General features: G+C 49.4%; 1 protein-coding gene across 2 annotated transcripts; it reads right to left on the reverse strand.

Moving 5' to 3' along the window:
* Positions 1-2830: 2830 nt before the first annotated feature.
* On the reverse strand, positions 2831-13917 carry SPP2 (secreted phosphoprotein 2). 2 transcript variants are annotated; one of them, XM_048310210.1, is made up of 7 exons: positions 13759-13917; positions 13538-13662; positions 12416-12538; positions 11189-11299; positions 9460-9514; positions 8841-8951; positions 2831-3123 (listed from the first exon to the last, which is right to left on the reverse strand). In XM_048310210.1, exons 1-6 carry the CDS (start codon positions 13805-13807, stop codon positions 8851-8853), a joined length of 564 nt encoding a protein of 187 aa, XP_048166167.1. In that variant the 5' UTR covers positions 13808-13917; the 3' UTR covers positions 2831-3123; positions 8841-8850. The 2 variants fall into 2 exon arrangements, with proteins under 2 accessions (XP_048166167.1, XP_048166165.1); XM_048310208.1 differs by having other exon boundaries at positions 2831-3120; positions 13759-13916.
* Positions 13918-16411: the final 2494 nt, after the last annotated feature.

A 16411-nucleotide genomic window follows, 5' to 3' on the forward strand; every position in this document is an offset into this window, starting at 1 on the left:
TGACTACATTTTCTCAAGCTTTCAAGATGGAAATTCCTACAAATCAGGCTACCTAGCTGCAATCAGGAGGGAAAATAAAGTGAGAGTCTGTTGCAGTGGGGATCCTGCAACACGCATATATCAAACCAGGAGTCCCGTGGAAAGGAAAAATATATACGGACAGACAGATTCTTGATAGCTGTTTCAGAGATGTTTATTTCTCCAGCCGCATGGCCGGAGCTCTGCCCAGGAACTGTTCCAGTCACGGGACCAAGGGTCCTTCTGCCCGCGCAGGGAACACAAACCAACCAATGGGAACGAGGCTGAGCAGGGGCAGGAAACCCCGTGTCTGTGCCCTCAGGGCCCCTCTCCCAGGGCTACACGGCAGGGGAGGGACCCCAACACCTCACCCGTTTTATTTTAATAAAAGGAGAATGAAAACAACTGGATAAACATAACAAGAACAGTTTCAAGACAAAACAAACCACCCTCCTGAGTCTTTAAATGTCCAAACAGATTCTCTGGAACATCTTAGGGCTGACAGAAGGGAGACAGAACTCTGAGCATGCTTTGTGGGGAAACTGAGGCAGGAGAGGGTTTAACTTCTTCCCTCCCCCTTTTCATCCCCCACTCGGCATTGGAAAGGGATTTTTGGGGAAACAATTGGCAAAAGCATGGTTTTGTGAGGGAAACCATGGGTGAAAAAAGGGATTGGGAATACACTGGGGGTAATAGGACATAGGGTAAAAGGGAAAGGTGGGATTAGGAAAGGGAAACTGTAGGGGGGGCTTACAATGGAGATACTGTCTAACATGACTACGATTTTTTGCATATATACTGCCTTTTACAGGAACACCATCAGGCCCAGTGACCTGCGATGCTTGTAACCCTTTTCTCCCTAGTACAATATTAAATTCCACCACCTCTCCATCTCCCAAGCTTGGGATGCATTTTTCAGGGTTATTCTTTTTAATAGCAGTTCTATGCACGAATATGTCTTGCTGGTTGTCACACCTTGTTATAAAACCATAATTTTGCTTAACATTATACCATTTTACTATCCCTAAGATCTTAGTTACTATGATTTTTTCCTTTTTCCGAGTGTCTGCTGTTTTCTGTCTCGCTGCGTCTTTGTTCTCTCTTTCGGTCGCTCCCGTGTTGGAATTGTCGGGGCTGCTCGTGCCTGCGCGCTCTTCCCGGGGTCGCGTTCGGGGCTGCGCGGGCCGGGCCGGGCCACGCCGCTCAGTTCTCCGTGCGTCGCCTCCTCTGGTCGCAGCTTCGCTGCCGCTGTCGGGCGCTGCACCCACGTCTCGGCCGGGCCCCCGAGCGAGGACTCCCCCGTGCCCTGCTCCAGCGCGCGTCTCGGCTGGGCGCGGCTCCGTTCCACCGCCATCGCCGCCAGCCGCCGCCCGCGCGCCGCCTCTCTCGGCCGGGCATTCACGGGGCTCGCTCCACCACGCGCTGCACAGGACCGGGCGGGCACTGCCGGGTCCCGCCGCTCCCACCGCTCCTCGCTCCGCCACCGACACTGCGGCTCGCGTGGCTCCGCCCGCGCGCGGGAACTGCCTCGCTGCTGCTCTCAGAGCGCTCGGTGCACGTGGCCTGGGCCGCACGGTCCCTGCGCCAGGCTTCCCTTCGCCAGGACACAGCTGACATTGCTCAACAGTCTCAGTAACTAAATAATATTCACGAAAATATTCTTCCATCGGCATATATTTTGACTCCAATATTAACTGTGTCCAAACGGTTTTCCAAAAGCCCTTGGTAAGAATTAAATCCCAAGAAACATAGAAAAAGTTCTTAAACAACCATGCCAGGAAGTGTTTCAGTTCTTTTTGAGCTTGAATCAAGCTAAAATTTACAAATCGTTGTTCAAGAATCATTTTAAGTTTAAGATAAATGTCCATATGCGGCTCTGAGAGCCAAGAGTCTTCCCACGGTTCCTCCATAGTTTAGATACGGAATAGCAAAGCAAAACCAAGAAGAGGAATCCAAAGTTTCCAGGGTTTACTCACACAAATCAGTCGCTTAGGGATCGGGGATCGTTCTGCTCACAAATCTCCACCATTTGTTGCAGGTGGGGATCCTGCAACACGCATATATCAAACCAGGAGTCCCGTGGAAAGGAAAAATATATACGGACAGACAGATTCTTGCTAGCTGTTTCAGAGAGATGTTTATTTCTCCAGCCGCATGGCCGGAGCTCTGCCGAGGAACTGTTCCAGTCACGGGACCAAGGGTCCTTCTGCCCGCACAGGGAACACAAACCAACCAATGGGAACGAGGCTGAGCAGGGGCAGGAAGCCCCGTGTCTGTGCCCTCAGGGCCCCTCTCCCAGGGCTACACGGCAGGGGAGGGACCCCAACAAGAGTCAAACTAGGTGGGAGAGTGGCTTTAGAGAGAAAAATCAGTTGATTTTGACTGACAAAGCCTTAAAAAAAGAACCCAACAAGAACTCCCCAAGCTGCACAGTAACCTTTCATTTCCCAAAGAGCCAAAGGGTGGGCTTTGTGCGGGGAGTGGAGAGAACAGGACAAGACTGCTAAGACCTTCTTTCCCAGGTGAGGAACACATCAGAGCTCTGCTCTAACCCGGCCTTCTCCCAAAAGCCACCAGTACCTGACAACCACCGTCATTAGCAGCCCTCAGCTCTCCACATTGGCGCCCAAGTACCCATTAAAGCCACATTCCTGGTGGGCTACAACTCTGGATTTGGAGCAAGCAGGCTTCTCTGTCCGCAGCCCGGCGAGAAAGGAATTAAGTGTGGGTGGATCACTCTGAATAATGAGTAATTAGCCACGAGCATCACCGAAAATTACGAGCAAGCAGGGAGCAACGCAGAACAAACAGATGGGATAACGAGCTTTTAATAGCATCATTATGGGATGGTGGAAATATCCTGGACACAGATAAATTCCAGTCCTCCCAGGGAGACCTAACACGTCAGAAGGGCTATGGATGGACAAGGGTGTATTTAGCATCTCATGAGCTCCTCCAATTGCCATCAGAGCAGAAAGTGAGTTTGGGGGAAGACTCTCGCTCCACTGCAGAACAGTTTTTCACCAAAAAGGAAAGGCCAGGGCACCAGGTTCTTTCTTCCCATGCTGGATCTTTGAATCTTGATTCTTCTCATTCTCCAATCTGCTTTAAAAACAGGGAGGAAGGAGAAATGTCAGAGCTGAGAGTTTGTCTCATACGTCACAGAACCAACCAAACATCCTGGGGAGAAGTGTATTCAGCTCCAACAAGCTGCTTATTAATTTGCTTCCCACCATGTGGAATCTGCAAAAAGAAACCTGCGAACGCAAAACGTTTCATATGTGCTCAAATGTCATGGCAATGGCTAATTAGGGTTAAAAAAAAAGGGAATGAGAAGAAGCAGACTGTTAGAAAAATTAACAACAGTGAAATAAGTCCCACGGGACACAAATCACCACACACGGTCACGTCTCAGAAGCAGAGGTGGTTGAGGCTAGAAGCTGATGTATGGTCTGCTCTGAAATGGATCTGAATTGAGAGTACAATACTCAGAAGAAGTCGGGGAGGTGTTTTTCGGAGGGAGCGTGTGACAGCTTCCCCAGCACTCCGTAGCCTACACTGTGTCTTCAGCAAGTTGGTCACCATGGCAACCTGAAATTTTTCCGTGAGACAGTTTTGTTAGTAAAATTTTAGAAACAGATTCGGGCAAGAAAGGAGAGTCCACACACGTGTGGAAGGGATTACATGTAGTGACTCTCTACGAACAGCTTGTCCAGGAGCCCCTGAATCCTGCCCAGCCCTGGAGAAGGGGGATGCCAGGCCCAGCCACTGCAATCGTTGCTGGGGACCAAGGGGCAAGAGAAGAAACAGGGAACCAGTGGGAACACGGGAAATTCCATCTCAGTTTAAGGAGAAAGTCTTCCCCCAGGAGGGTTCCTGTCTGGAGCCCAAAGAGGATGAGGGATCTCTATCCCATGGCATTCCAACCTCAGCTCCACAGCCCTGCTTTGAGAGGTCCTTCCCAACTGCCTGCTTCTTTGACAAGCTCATTTCCAAAATCCAGCACTGAGCAATAGGCTGAGGGCAGTGGAGAGCCCTTTCCCTTCCTCCAGTGGAGGAAGCCCCATTGGTTTTCCCCTGGAATTAGATGAAGGGGCTTGTGCAGTGTAAGGGATCATCCAAGCTCTGCGTCCTCCCTAAGCAGGAACAATTTCCTCCATGCAGCTGTGGGTCTGATCCTTCAAAACAGATGGAGAAGAGGGCGACAAAGGGCAAGGAAAAAATAAAATTGCTGCTGTTTCACAGCACCAGGAGACTGTCACAGTGATTCTCCTCCCTGCTGCAACACCTCTGCCCCTTCCCTGCGCCATGCTCTGACCTCAGCAGCGGGAAAGGTCCTGCCTGGCTCTGCTTCACTCCCAGCCCTTTGCCTCTGAACAGACGAAAGCGTGCTGTCCCCTGCCACAGCACATCCCAGCTGCCAGGTGACACCAAGGACTCGGCCCTCACAGCCAGGCTCGGTGGCAGGAGCCATCAAACAGCAGCCTGTCATTTCCCCAAGGCACGAGCTGCTCCAGCTCTCGCTCCCAAAACTCATCCGACACGGAGCTCACGCACTCTGCAACAGATCCCACTCTGCAGGGATTTTCCTTCCCTCTGGTGCTTCACTTGGGTTTTTTTTTCCTCCACAGAAAGCAATAAGCTGCTTTACGAGCGCTGTAGAAAGTGGGTGGGTGAACGGGAGAGGCAAAAACAAAGACATGAGGATATAAAACCGCAACTAAAATCCAGCAGCTCCTTAATGAGGACGCTGGGGATTAAAGCTCGTTTTTTCATACCCCAGGAGAGCCATGAACCCTGCTCTGTTATTATAGTTACAGGAGACAGATAAACAGGCTTCCATGTCACTCTCAAGGTCTGATCCTGGATTTCTTAGGTATGAAAAGAGGCCCAATGCTGCCTGTTACTCTTCCACTGAAAGAAAAAACCCCATCCTAAGATTTAAGGATGCCAGTCTATCCACTTCTGCACGTACAGTGCTGCTCATCAGCTCCTCAGAACTGCCACCGCCACCCTCCTGCCAGCAGCAAGCTGTGCCAGGTGACAGAGACCTCAGTCAGAGAGCAATTGTGAGGAAAATACGGAAAACTCGAGGAGGAAATCACAGCCCCTCGGCTTGATGCTGAAGGAGGTTGATTTCCTGTTTCAAAACACTTTCCTTGCGTGATTAATGAGCAAGAGACAATCAGCATTCACCATCTACACGTGTTTTGCAAAGGCAAGAACTTGCTCCTTGATCTTCCTGTTCAAGGACATGAAGCATTGCTGGGGAGACTCCAGATATAATTCACGGGTCAGGCTTCACCCTGCACAAGAAAAAACTGCCTTAGGCAGGTGATTTTGGAAGAGCAAAGCATCAGGGCCCTTTTGCTTCCCGAGGATCAAGGTGGTCGGTAAGTTCGAGCCATTTTTCGGCTCCTCGTTGCAATTCAGAGCCATGAGCACCATGAAGCAGATTCCAGCTCGTTGCAGGCTCGGGTTGTTAACAGGTGATCAGCTCTTGTACAGCAGCTTTCCCCCTTCCTGGCACTCCCCATGGGCCCTGAGCTGTTTGTGGGAAAGACCCGGCCCCAGAGCATGCCACGGGAATTTCACAATCTCCCCAGTTCTGGAGATGGACTAGGAAATAAATCCAGAAAATCTGATTAGGACTTGTCACTGAAGTAAGCTCATTAATCATTGATGGAGTTTTTCATATGCAATTTCTAATTCCTGCAGGCACCAGCAGACTGGTGGGTCTGAAGACTGCCGACTTGAAAATGTTCTTTATATAACAATGGCACTGATTTTTTTTCCTCTTGAATATTCTAATAAACAAAAAGAGCTACAGAGCACCAGCGAGTTCGTTTAGCCTGGCTTCTTGCACAAAGTCAGGCACAGAATTCTCCTGAAATAATTCCTGTAGCCAAAAAGATAAGAAGGCCTCGCTCAGAGAAATGTAAAATCCAGCATGAAAAACTGTCAGCCACTTGCCTGAGCAATTTTTGCAGCAGTCAGTTACCCATTCTGGTGTGTAAAAGAAAAAAAAAATCACATTTCATTTCTTACCTGAATCTGCCTAGCATTGCCTGTCAGCACCAGGTTCTTTCAGGAAGAGATGAAAGCCTTCTGTTATTAAATTGCTACTTCCCCAGCCTCCCCCGAAATATTCTCAGCTAAGCTAAGCCAGTTGAGCTACTGCCATTTCAAAACTCAGCGCTCGTTCCCCGTGCCCCACCAAACACTGCATGGCTTGCAATAATGCCAGCCAGGATCACACACATGCCAAAACCCAGGGAAAACAGCCAGGAATAACTTTTCCTGGCCTCAGACCCATGAAATCTGTTTAATTTTTGGCTTCAAATGAAACCCTCTAATTCTGGATACAAGTGAAATCAGGAAGATTCCTCTCCAGACTTTGCAACTGATAAGTCAAATTGATAAAAGCAAGAGAAACAAGGGGCTTTGGGGATGGGGTTGATATTCTCTTTAAATCTCCTGATGTATCTGCCTCTGAGATGTCCAAATCCCAGGAAACTGGTAGGAAACACAGCTCCATAAATGACACTTACATGAAATACAGCTCCATAAAATGACACTTGCAACCCAGCTTCAAGAGCAAGCAGAAAGAATCAAAGTTTGAACTGCTCTGGGTTTCGAGAACCATAAATTTCTCTCCGTTGGTTTCACGGGGTTTTGGGGTTTTTTCAGGAACATTTTCAGTCTTGCTTCTGGTTTGGAGATTTGTTGGGCGTTAGATACAAGAACACAAAGCATTTCTGAGCGCTGCCTGAAGGGGATAGCTCTTCTTGAGAGCCGGAGAATGAAAGATACCTGGCACTTCCCAAATGCAAGGAAAAGTTAGAGATTCCTCCAAGAAGACAGGCAGGGATTAAAAAGGCCTGTTAAAAAGGCTTTAGTGGCTCGGGGATAAACTAAAACAGCATATGGGTTTAATGAAATAATTCTTACTAACAGAGCAGGGTGCCTGGGTTTTCCTTTGATATCTCCTTTCCAGGAGAGCAGGAGGCTTGTCTCCTTCAGCACATCGAGGTTTACCACGGCTGTGCTTATGAGTAACATGTGTTAGCTTTTGGTGAGTCACCGGTGCTAAATTCCATCTAAAACTGTCTCGTTTCCAACACAGCAGGCTGGAGCTGAGCTCCACACACAGGGAGCACTCAGTTCTGGCACTCCACAGGGACAGAGACCTGCTAATGATATGTACCCAAGAGCTGGAAGCCTTTTTAATCACAAAGACAGAGCACTAAGTAATTTCCCCTTCCTTTCCCGACTACTTTAAACCTGTTCAGCATGCCAAAGAATGAGCTCATTCCGTGTTGCTGAAACTCTTTCTAACCACTTCCCTTTAGATTAACTCCTTAAGATGGCTGGTAAAGCAGCAGCAGCAGCAATTAGAGCTGCTCCCACACAGAGCCGCAGAGGCAGGTCAGCAAAGGTGCTTCGTGTAGGATAGGCCCTGCCAGCTCCAATAAATCACGGGTGTCTTTCATTATCATTCCCATTAATTGGGCTCTGAACATCTCCTTCACAGATTTCCCAAGTGCTTTTCCAGGGGAAACTACACTGTGGCTCTCCCAGATGCCTTCAGTTTTTTGTTGGAGGAGCTGCGTGGCCCTGGGGCACCTGACTGGGCACAAAGACACGGCCATTCCTCGAAGAATCTGCAGGATACACACACCAAGCCACGGGTGGGAGGGTGCTCACCCACCAGCACAGGGATGGTGGGTGACTTCCTGAAGCACCAGGACACCCAACAACTCATCTGTCTCTTTGCCAGAGCATGCTCCAGATCCCACAGCCACGCGATACACCCCTGCTGAGGGAAACTGCTCTGGAGGAGGCCCAGAGAATCCACGGAGCATCAGACAGAAACGTGGCTCTGCTGGCCAAGAGAAAAGGAACCACAGAGTTGCTAAGGTTGGAAGAGACCTTTAAGATCACCAAGTCTGGCCATCAAGCCAGCACCACTAAACCAAGTCCTCAGGTGCCACATCCACATAGTTTTTGAAAGCTTCTGGGGATGGTGACTCCATCACCTCCCTGGGCAGCCTGTTCCAAAGCTTTAGAATCATTTCTGTGGAAAAAAAATTCCTAATATCTGATCTAAACCTCCCCTGGCCCAGCCTGAGGCCATTCCCTCTCCTCCTGTCCCTGTTCCCTGGCAGCAGAGCCCGATTTCCCCCCCGGCTGCCCTCTCCTGTCAGGGACTTGTGCAGAGCCACAAGGTCCCCCCTGAGCCTCCTTTGCTCCAGGCTCAGCCCCTTTCCAGCTCCCTCAGCCGCTCCTGGGGCTCAAGCCCCTTCCCCAGCTCCGTTCCCTGCCCTGGCCACGCTCCAGCCTCTCAGTGTCCCTCTTGTCATGAGGAAAATTGAGGCCAAAAGCCTAGAATCCTACACCAAACTCAAACTCTGAGTTTACAGATGGGTTTTCCTGCACACTTTTCACACCACCTGTACCCCAGGACACTGGTGTACACCAGAGGATATGGCATGGACAACTCAAAAGTCAATGACAGCCACAAGCTCTGTGGCTGGGATGCCTTCCGAGGAGTGAAGCAGCTTGAAGTTCTTCATCCTGAGCAGTCACTTCCCCACCCTGCCACAAAACCTGCAGGCCCAGGGTGTATAAAAGCTAACTCTAACCCTAAGCCCAACCCTAAGCCTTCCCTAACCCAACCCCATCACTATGGGTGGTCCAGATCAGGAAGATGGAGGAGCAGCAAAGACGTAGGCCCTGCTGGGACGGCCTTTTCCAGGCCCCATGTTCCTGGAGCTGTAGGCTCTTTGATTCTCTCAACCCTAACCCTAACCCATACTCACCCAAACCAGGTTATTCCATCTTGTCAGTGCCCAAGTAGCTGGGTTTGTTCCAGTCTCCAGGGCTGCTGCCTCTTCCCCTTGAAGGGAAGGCTTCAGGAGCAAAGGCATCATCTAAAAAAAGAACATGGAGACATCTGTGAGCACGAGGTGCTTTCAAGCATGTGTTGACTGCTGCCCAGAGAAGCTGTGGCTGCCCCTGGATCCCTGGAAGTGTCCAGATCCAGGTGGACAGGGCCTGGAACAACCTGGGATAGTGGCAGGTGTCCCTGCCCACAGCAGGGGGGTGGAACAAGATGATCTTTCAGATCCCTTCCAACACAAACCACTCTGTGATTCCAGAATAGAAAACATTCAGCGTTCTGCACACAAGTATGGGTTATGAGAGCACAAATCTGGCAACCCAGAAAATGCATAAACCTCAGCACGGCCTGGCTTGGCAGGACAGTGCCCTCCCTGCACCCTCAACTGGACACCCCTCTGCAAGGGAAAAGCCAGTTGTCCAGTGCAAGGAGCAAACAGCTGATTTTTCACATTGTCTTCTCCCTCAGACAGATGACCTTGAGATGTCCCAAAAGGAAAGCACAGGTCAGGGCATTCCAGGGTGGCAGAACTGGCTTACCTTCCCTGCGAGCGCTGCCTCGCCTGTTAGGGGTCGTTATCGGCACATGAATCATCTGGAAATTAAAGACATTTCTTTAAAAACCTCGCCTGGCAAGAAGTCCCACCTCTCCATTTCCTCTGGCACTAGGCGATCACTAAAGTAATTCCAAACCTCATTCTTAATTTCGCTGAAAACAAGGTTCTGGCTGATACTCCTGCAGTCCAGGGCTTGGACTCCATGATCCCGTCAGGATATTCTGTGATGCCAGCCTCAGTCAATCACACTTCCTTCTCCCATCCAAATACCACCACAGGTACACCAACACCACCTCAGCCAAGCTGAGATGCCCTGAGCCGAGTCACAGCTCCACAGCAAGAGCTAACAGTGCACTTGCTGCAGCCCTCTGCAGAGGGCAACACTTCCCTTTCCAAGTGCAGTAATTCCCTTTGGCATTTAGTCCTTATTAACATTGCAGGAAATATATTCCCCACCAGGAATATTGGCAGCAGCGCTGAATTTTAAGTGATGGTTAAGGAAGGCTTGGGGGAAGATGTCTGCTTGTAAAAGCAAGTGTTGGTGCTGAGTGCCCTGTTAAACAACAGTTATGTCAACCCACAGAGGACTGACGGAGCATCCCAGACTGTGTTACACATCCCAGTGCTTCACACATACTCTGCTTCCTGGGGTGCACTCACTAGCTAGCTCTGAACGGAGATTTTGAGGAGGAAAAAAATAAAAAAAAAGTATAAATGAAGAGCTAATTTGGCAATTCAAGGCAACGGAAAGTAACAAAGAATCCTATTTGCTTACAAGGCGGCTGGAGAGGGACTTTTCACAAGGGCTTGTAGTGACTGGACAAGAAGAATGGCCTTAAGCTGAAGGAGAGCAGGGTTAGGTGGGATCTTGGGAAGGAATTCTTCCCTGGGAGGGTGGGCAGGCCCTGGCACAGGGTGCCCAGAGCAGCTGGGGCTGCCCCTGGATCCCTGGAAGTGTCCAGGGCCAGGTTGGAGCAACCTGGGATAGTGGAAAGTGTCCCTGCCCATGGCAAGGGGTGGAACAAGATAGGCTTTAAGGACCCTTCCAACCCAAACCATTCAGTGATTCTACAATTCAACTTCTTCATTTAGTTCCCAGAATTTTCCAAAAACAAAAGCTGTCCGTATCTTTGCTCGTGAAACTTTGCTCCCTCAAGCACAACACCCACTGTAGAGCTGTGTTCCGAGCGCAGACACACAAGTTCAAGAGTCAGTTCATGGATAAAGCGGACACTGGCACGATTTGGAAACAGCCAGCAGGAATTTCCAGGTTAGGTCAGCATTGATAACACCCTAAAAACCAAGAAAGAGCTCAGACAGGGAGCACAGATCTCAGCAGACCAAATGTCCTTGGGCTGTGCTGTGAGGACCCGCTCAGCTGAGAGCTGGGTTTGGTGACAGAGCCAGAGCCACAGGGATCTCTGTGTGTCCAAGAAGTGCCAATCACTGTTCTCCAGGCACATCCTCAGTGAAGGAAGGGTTGGAGTTGATGGATGTGCCAGACTGCCACAGATGTGCCAGACTGCCACAGAGAGTCACACTCTCCCAGGCAAGGTCAGAGCCCTCAGCTGGATTTCAAACTGAAGCCACTTTCCTGATCCAGACCTCCAGCTGCAACAGGAGCACACACAGACACCTGACTTCTCTTTAAAAGAGGGTAGGCAGAATTTTCCCTCCCCCAGGCAGCAAAAATCGGTTTTCCCCTTCCCTACCTCCTCACTGCTCATCGATTCAGAGCTGAATGTGCTGCGATGGCACCGCACGGTGATGTTGGAAATCAGCTCCCCGGAGACTTCCACAACACTCCTGCAGGAAGCAGTGGGCTGCAACAGAACAAAATAGAGCCAATCTCACACAGCAAACACCCAATACAAACCCTCTCGTGGGCGTTTCATTGGGGCTGGGAACCTGCAGAAGGATTTAAAAAACAAATTCCGAGGGAAAGAAACCCAAGAAAGATTATACACGACTACACACAGGTTCCTGCTCCACAACTCCGTGTTTGTTGTACAAACCTCTGAGCCTGCTCGAGGTAGGAGCAAACCTCCACATCCTTTTCACAGCTCTGGCATCACCAAGCACAAAGAGAAGGACTGTGCAGGGCTATGCCAACAGCAGCTCCAGCTCTGGAAGTTTAAACTACCCTTAAAGGTGTTGTCTCTGCAATTTGACAAAAAACTGCAGCAAAACCTGCACTCAGGTTTGGAAAACACATCCTCCCACTACTGTATTGCCCCAAGAAGAAGAGAGGGATGGTGTCAGTTTAGGATACAAGGGATAACACCAACATTTGTGTTTTTAAAGATAAATAGCAAAGCAACAACCAACAATTCTGTGTGCTGCCATCTACACGCACATGTGAGCTACTCAGCTCCAGAGAAGAGATGTCATTCAGCCCAAGTAACTCTGCACAGAGAAGTCCAGACTCAAAGACAATGTGTTTCCACCAAAGCTGGTGATTTAAGACTCAGAGCAGGGCAAGAGCTGTGTCAAGAGCCTTTTTATTTCAGGCTGGGAGTTAAAAATCTGAAAGAGATCAGCACTGTCAGCACAGAGGGGGGGTCTGCCCTACACAGGAAGATAACGCTTTATATGACGCCCAGATAGGCAAAAGCAAGAGAAACATCAGCTCTTCTACTCTCTTATCCTACAGAACAAGCCACTCCTTCTAGGATTTGGCCCCAAAAGCACACGTGCCTTCACTACACGCTGCTCCAAGACACAAATCCTCTTTCCAGCTCCCTGCCCTCCCCGCTGACCAGGCAGAAGAGTTTCCCACCACTGACCCTTCCCACCTAACACCCCCTCCATGCTGCAGGTTGCTCCAGAAAGCCAGCCAGCCAGCCGTTCCTCATTTTTCAGCACCAGCAGCATTCCAACCCGTCCTGAGAAGATCCTGCATGGCAGGGAGGGTTCCCATTCCCACCAGGGGCACCTACCACGAAAGGCCCAGTTTTGAAGTCACAGGTGAAGGGGTCTCTCCCCGAAGCTTTGGTGCAGACGGTCTCACGGATGCTGAACTGCAGATCTAACCTGTAGGCATCGCTGTCCCACATGTCCACCTGGTGAAAGGAGGGTCAACACAACACATCATTATGTCCTTGCCACTCTTCTGTTGCCCTCACTCGCTGGCAATCTCGCTCCTTTGTCAGGCAGAAAATGGTACAAGGGCATTAGGGGTCAGTGCCCAGTTTAGAGCAGATTGATGTGTGTGAGAAAAGCTGCCTCGATGGGCTTTGCCCCAAGCTTTAGACAGTTTTGTTGCTTTTTGATTATTCTTCTCTCTTTCTTGTAGTCTACTCAATGCTTTAGCTCGAGATGGGAGACTCAAGAAAAAAAAGCAATGCCCCAAAAAAACCCCAACAAGCAACAAATTCCCACTACTTTCAAGTATTTGGGGGTTTTAATCCAAACTATATAAATCCATATGTCATCTTGACATTCATCCTTGCAGAAGACTTGATACAGGCCACCTACAGAAACAGAAAGGTTCTGAGGGTGTTCAGGAGCATGGACATGATAACTTTGGATTAAGAAGCTTTAACTCCTTAACTCGGGGGGCATCCAGGACAATTCTTAGCACCACAAATTAAAACAGACAGGGGTTCCCTGCTTGCACTTAGACTCTAGCAGATCTAAACCAGAATTGGTGCGTAGAGACAGATGACATAAAGATCAGAGAAAGAATCCTTAACTGTGGGGGCATTTAATCAGCAAAGAGCATCAGATGAACCATGTTGCTCGATGCCCAAAGCAAAGCAGTTAGCTGGAGGTATTCAAAAACATCACTTTTGAAAGAAATCCTGCGAGACAACCCTCGAGGACTTCTACTCTAGGCTTGAAAAATCTGAATTCCTAAAGTATTTTAATTAGAAGCTTACATACAAAAGATATTTAGGTTCCTAAAGCCACAACTTCAGATGATGGCTCAAACCCACCCTCTTCCAAGCAGCATCAGCAAACTCCAACTACATCTGGGTTCCCAGGACTGGGTGGAAAAGAGTTTTCCATCCCAGCAAAGCACATTTCAGGTAAAGGATCTCCCTTGTCTGTGCACTTACTCCCATGACTCTGCTCCTGACAACACCGTACAGGTTTCTGCTCCACGACTGGGAATTGATCCGTGCAATGGAAGCATTGAGAGCCTCTTCTGTGACTGGGAGTTCATAGTCATATGCTGGAAACCCTGAGAGGGAGGCACAGTTCCATCACAAGTTCATCGTAGGCTCGTACTTTTCACCCCCAAAACCACCCTAAGAAGGAGGACGTGGCTCCAACTCACCTGAACAGGAGAAAATGCTCAGTGTGAGGACAAAAATTAAGATCTTCATAGCGTGTCTTTCAAAATCCTCCAGTCTTTTCCCTTTCCAAGCAAGGATTCCCAGAGCATATCCCTCTGTCTTTATATAAATGCAGCCTTGATCCTACGCCTGACCTCCCCACGTCCAAGCTCTGCTCCAAACATTGCACTTTAAACAGAATTGATCCCAGGGTAAATATTTGTTGTCCGCTTTTCTCCATCTAGCAGTAGCTCTCTGATAAGCGATGGGCTGCAGTGCCTTTTTCCCAGGACTGAATTCCCCACTGGAGAGTTCAGGGAGCACTGGATTCCTGATATCTCCATAGCCAAAGGCAGAATCTAGTTATTTTGTTCAATTTTAGCCATTTGTTTTCCATGGGGTGAGTCAACTCTTCCCTTAGCACTGGACCCAGGACCTTCACGTCTTGGCAGCAACTGGAAGCACTTAGAAGCTGGCATTCCCTGAGGATTCCCCAGCACCAGAGGGGAATTCACCCACGTGGAACTGCCACCGTTACCCTGCAGACCAAAGCACCCACGAGAAGCCTCCTAGACCCGAGACACATGGCAGATCACCAGGACCCCCAGTTTCAGCCCAAAAGTTAATGGGATTTTTGGAAAACGATGTTGGAAACTGCTGCCTTTAAGCAAGCTCACCTGTTGCTGCCTGTTCACAAGGCAGAGATGGGTGTAACCATGTCCGTTCTGAAGATCCCATGAGTGACATTCCTCCATTAGCCTTCAAACTGCAGTTCCACTTGAATTCCGTGGCACGGGCTCATTTTAAGAACTTCCCAAATCACGGGAACTTGTGGGAGGCTCAAATTTAATAAGAAAAAGCATAAAGTTCCCCCTGCTTGTAAAGCTGTCGGATTGCAGCGTGGCAGCCGGTCACAAGGCTGGACACCGGGAGAATCCGACTCCTCGAGCGACAGAAGGAATTGGGTGTCACTCAACACTACAGGTGTTCCAGGGCAAAGACCCCTAAAGGCCAACAGACTTGATGGTCACTGGATTCGTGCCCTGTTGTTGCTGTGGGATCCTGGAAAAGGAACCTGGGGCTGGTAGCTGGTAGAGCTACGAGCATGGAAACTGCGCTAGGAATCACGGGGGGACAAGCAGAGGCGGTGCCAAACAGGAACCTCACCACATGTGTGCCATCCCACCCAGGCACTGCCTTGGGAGAGGTGGCTGCAGGTCCATAAGCCAAAAAAGAAAAAGGGGTGGGCACTTTTTACCAGCCAGCCTGGATTTCAGCATTGGGAACGGGGTCCAGTCTGCCAATTGAAACTCTTCCCAATCAAAAGACAGAGCCTCTCTCTACATCCATTCTCCTTGCCCCGTGCAGCTGCAGCTGTTCTCTCCCAGCTCTTGGACAGCCTCACCTGTAGCCAGGAATGTTCTGCTGTGGTTGCAGACATGCCAGAGCACCACAATGCAAAGGATTTAAACAGAGCTGGAGACTCTCAGGAGTCATGCCCAACTTCCCTGCTGCCAGAGCCAAGACCAGGCTGCCTCAGATCAAGGCAAAACCTTCAGGTGAGCTCTTTGACCAGCTTCTGCCGTGGTTTCTCTGCGATCAGTCAGAGGTGGTGATGAAACACGTGGAATGAGACCACTCAGACCATTTGAACAGGAAGAACTTGGCATTCAGAGTCCCAAGATCCTTGTTGTTTTTCACCTTGCTGCAGCGGTCTGGACAACATTGAGCCTTCCACTTCATCCCTAAAAAGGGAACCATTTGCCTCTTGTATGCTGGGACCAGCTAATATTCCACTGGAAGCTGAATATATAAAATTCCTTCCCAACAACCGAGGCACAGTGTTGTAGCAGTCCAAGCGTAATTTTAAATATTGAGCCAAGTGCAGAGTTTAAAGACTGTCCTCTTCAAGTAGCTCCTAGGAAATGCTGCCAGCAGGATTGTAGTAATGCTGAGTGGGACTTGGGAATTGTTTAATGAAACCGACGTTCCTCTGCAGAGCCCTGGCTTTACAGCATTTGGACAACGGCGATGTCTGCTATTCCAGCTCCCTGAATCTCTGCTTTCAGTAGACTTAAGCAGTGGAACCAATTTTACATTTTCAGACTCAGAGTGCCCCAAGTTCTGGGTTTACAGCGAGGTCTGAGATTTTCACCACGTTCTCTTTGTGCCCAGTCTCCAGCATTTGCTGATAAGGACTCTGCTAGGAAGCACCAGGTGGTGAGTGGTGCCATGGCACACAGAGAAGCAATGAAAGGTGAGATGGAGAACTGACAGTTTAAGGACTTAACTTGGAGCCTACCACCAGCAAGTTCCAGATGCCAAGGCAGCTTGGGGCAGAGGGAGGGAGTTGTATCCGATTTAATCTACACACCAAACAGGTGTTAATTAAGAAATGAGGAAATTAAAGCATCTCTCTTAGATGACTATTTTCAGACCCCTTTCACTCCCAGCAGTCAAGTCAGCTCTGTTCCCAGACAACTGGAACAATAACTCCTCTTTGTGAGTGAAATTTTGGTAATTACAAGACGCGTTTTCCTTTAAAATGTAAACCATCCCGCATCACCACGTGCCTGTATGCTGAAAACAGTTTCAACAGCATTCCAGGCACTGAGGAGCTATTCCTGATCCCTTGTTTCCTGGACACTCAGATGA

The sequence above is a fragment of the Corvus hawaiiensis genome, chromosome 7 (assembly GCF_020740725.1).
Source record: "Corvus hawaiiensis isolate bCorHaw1 chromosome 7, bCorHaw1.pri.cur, whole genome shotgun sequence".
Classification (NCBI taxonomy): Eukaryota; Metazoa; Chordata; class Aves; order Passeriformes; family Corvidae; genus Corvus; species Corvus hawaiiensis.

Coding starts and splice junctions, on each gene's coding strand:
- SPP2 (XM_048310210.1), bottom strand. CDS start 13,807: ATGAAGATCTTAATTTTTGTCCTCACACTGAGCATTTTCTCCTGTTCA. Junction 12,539..13,537: donor TCAGGAGCAGAGTCATGGGA/GTAAGTGCACAG, acceptor TCCTTTCACCAG/GTGGACATGTGGGACAGCGA. Junction 9,515..11,188: donor AATCGATGAGCAGTGAGGAG/GTAGGGAAGGGG, acceptor TTTAATTTCCAG/ATGATTCATGTGCCGATAAC.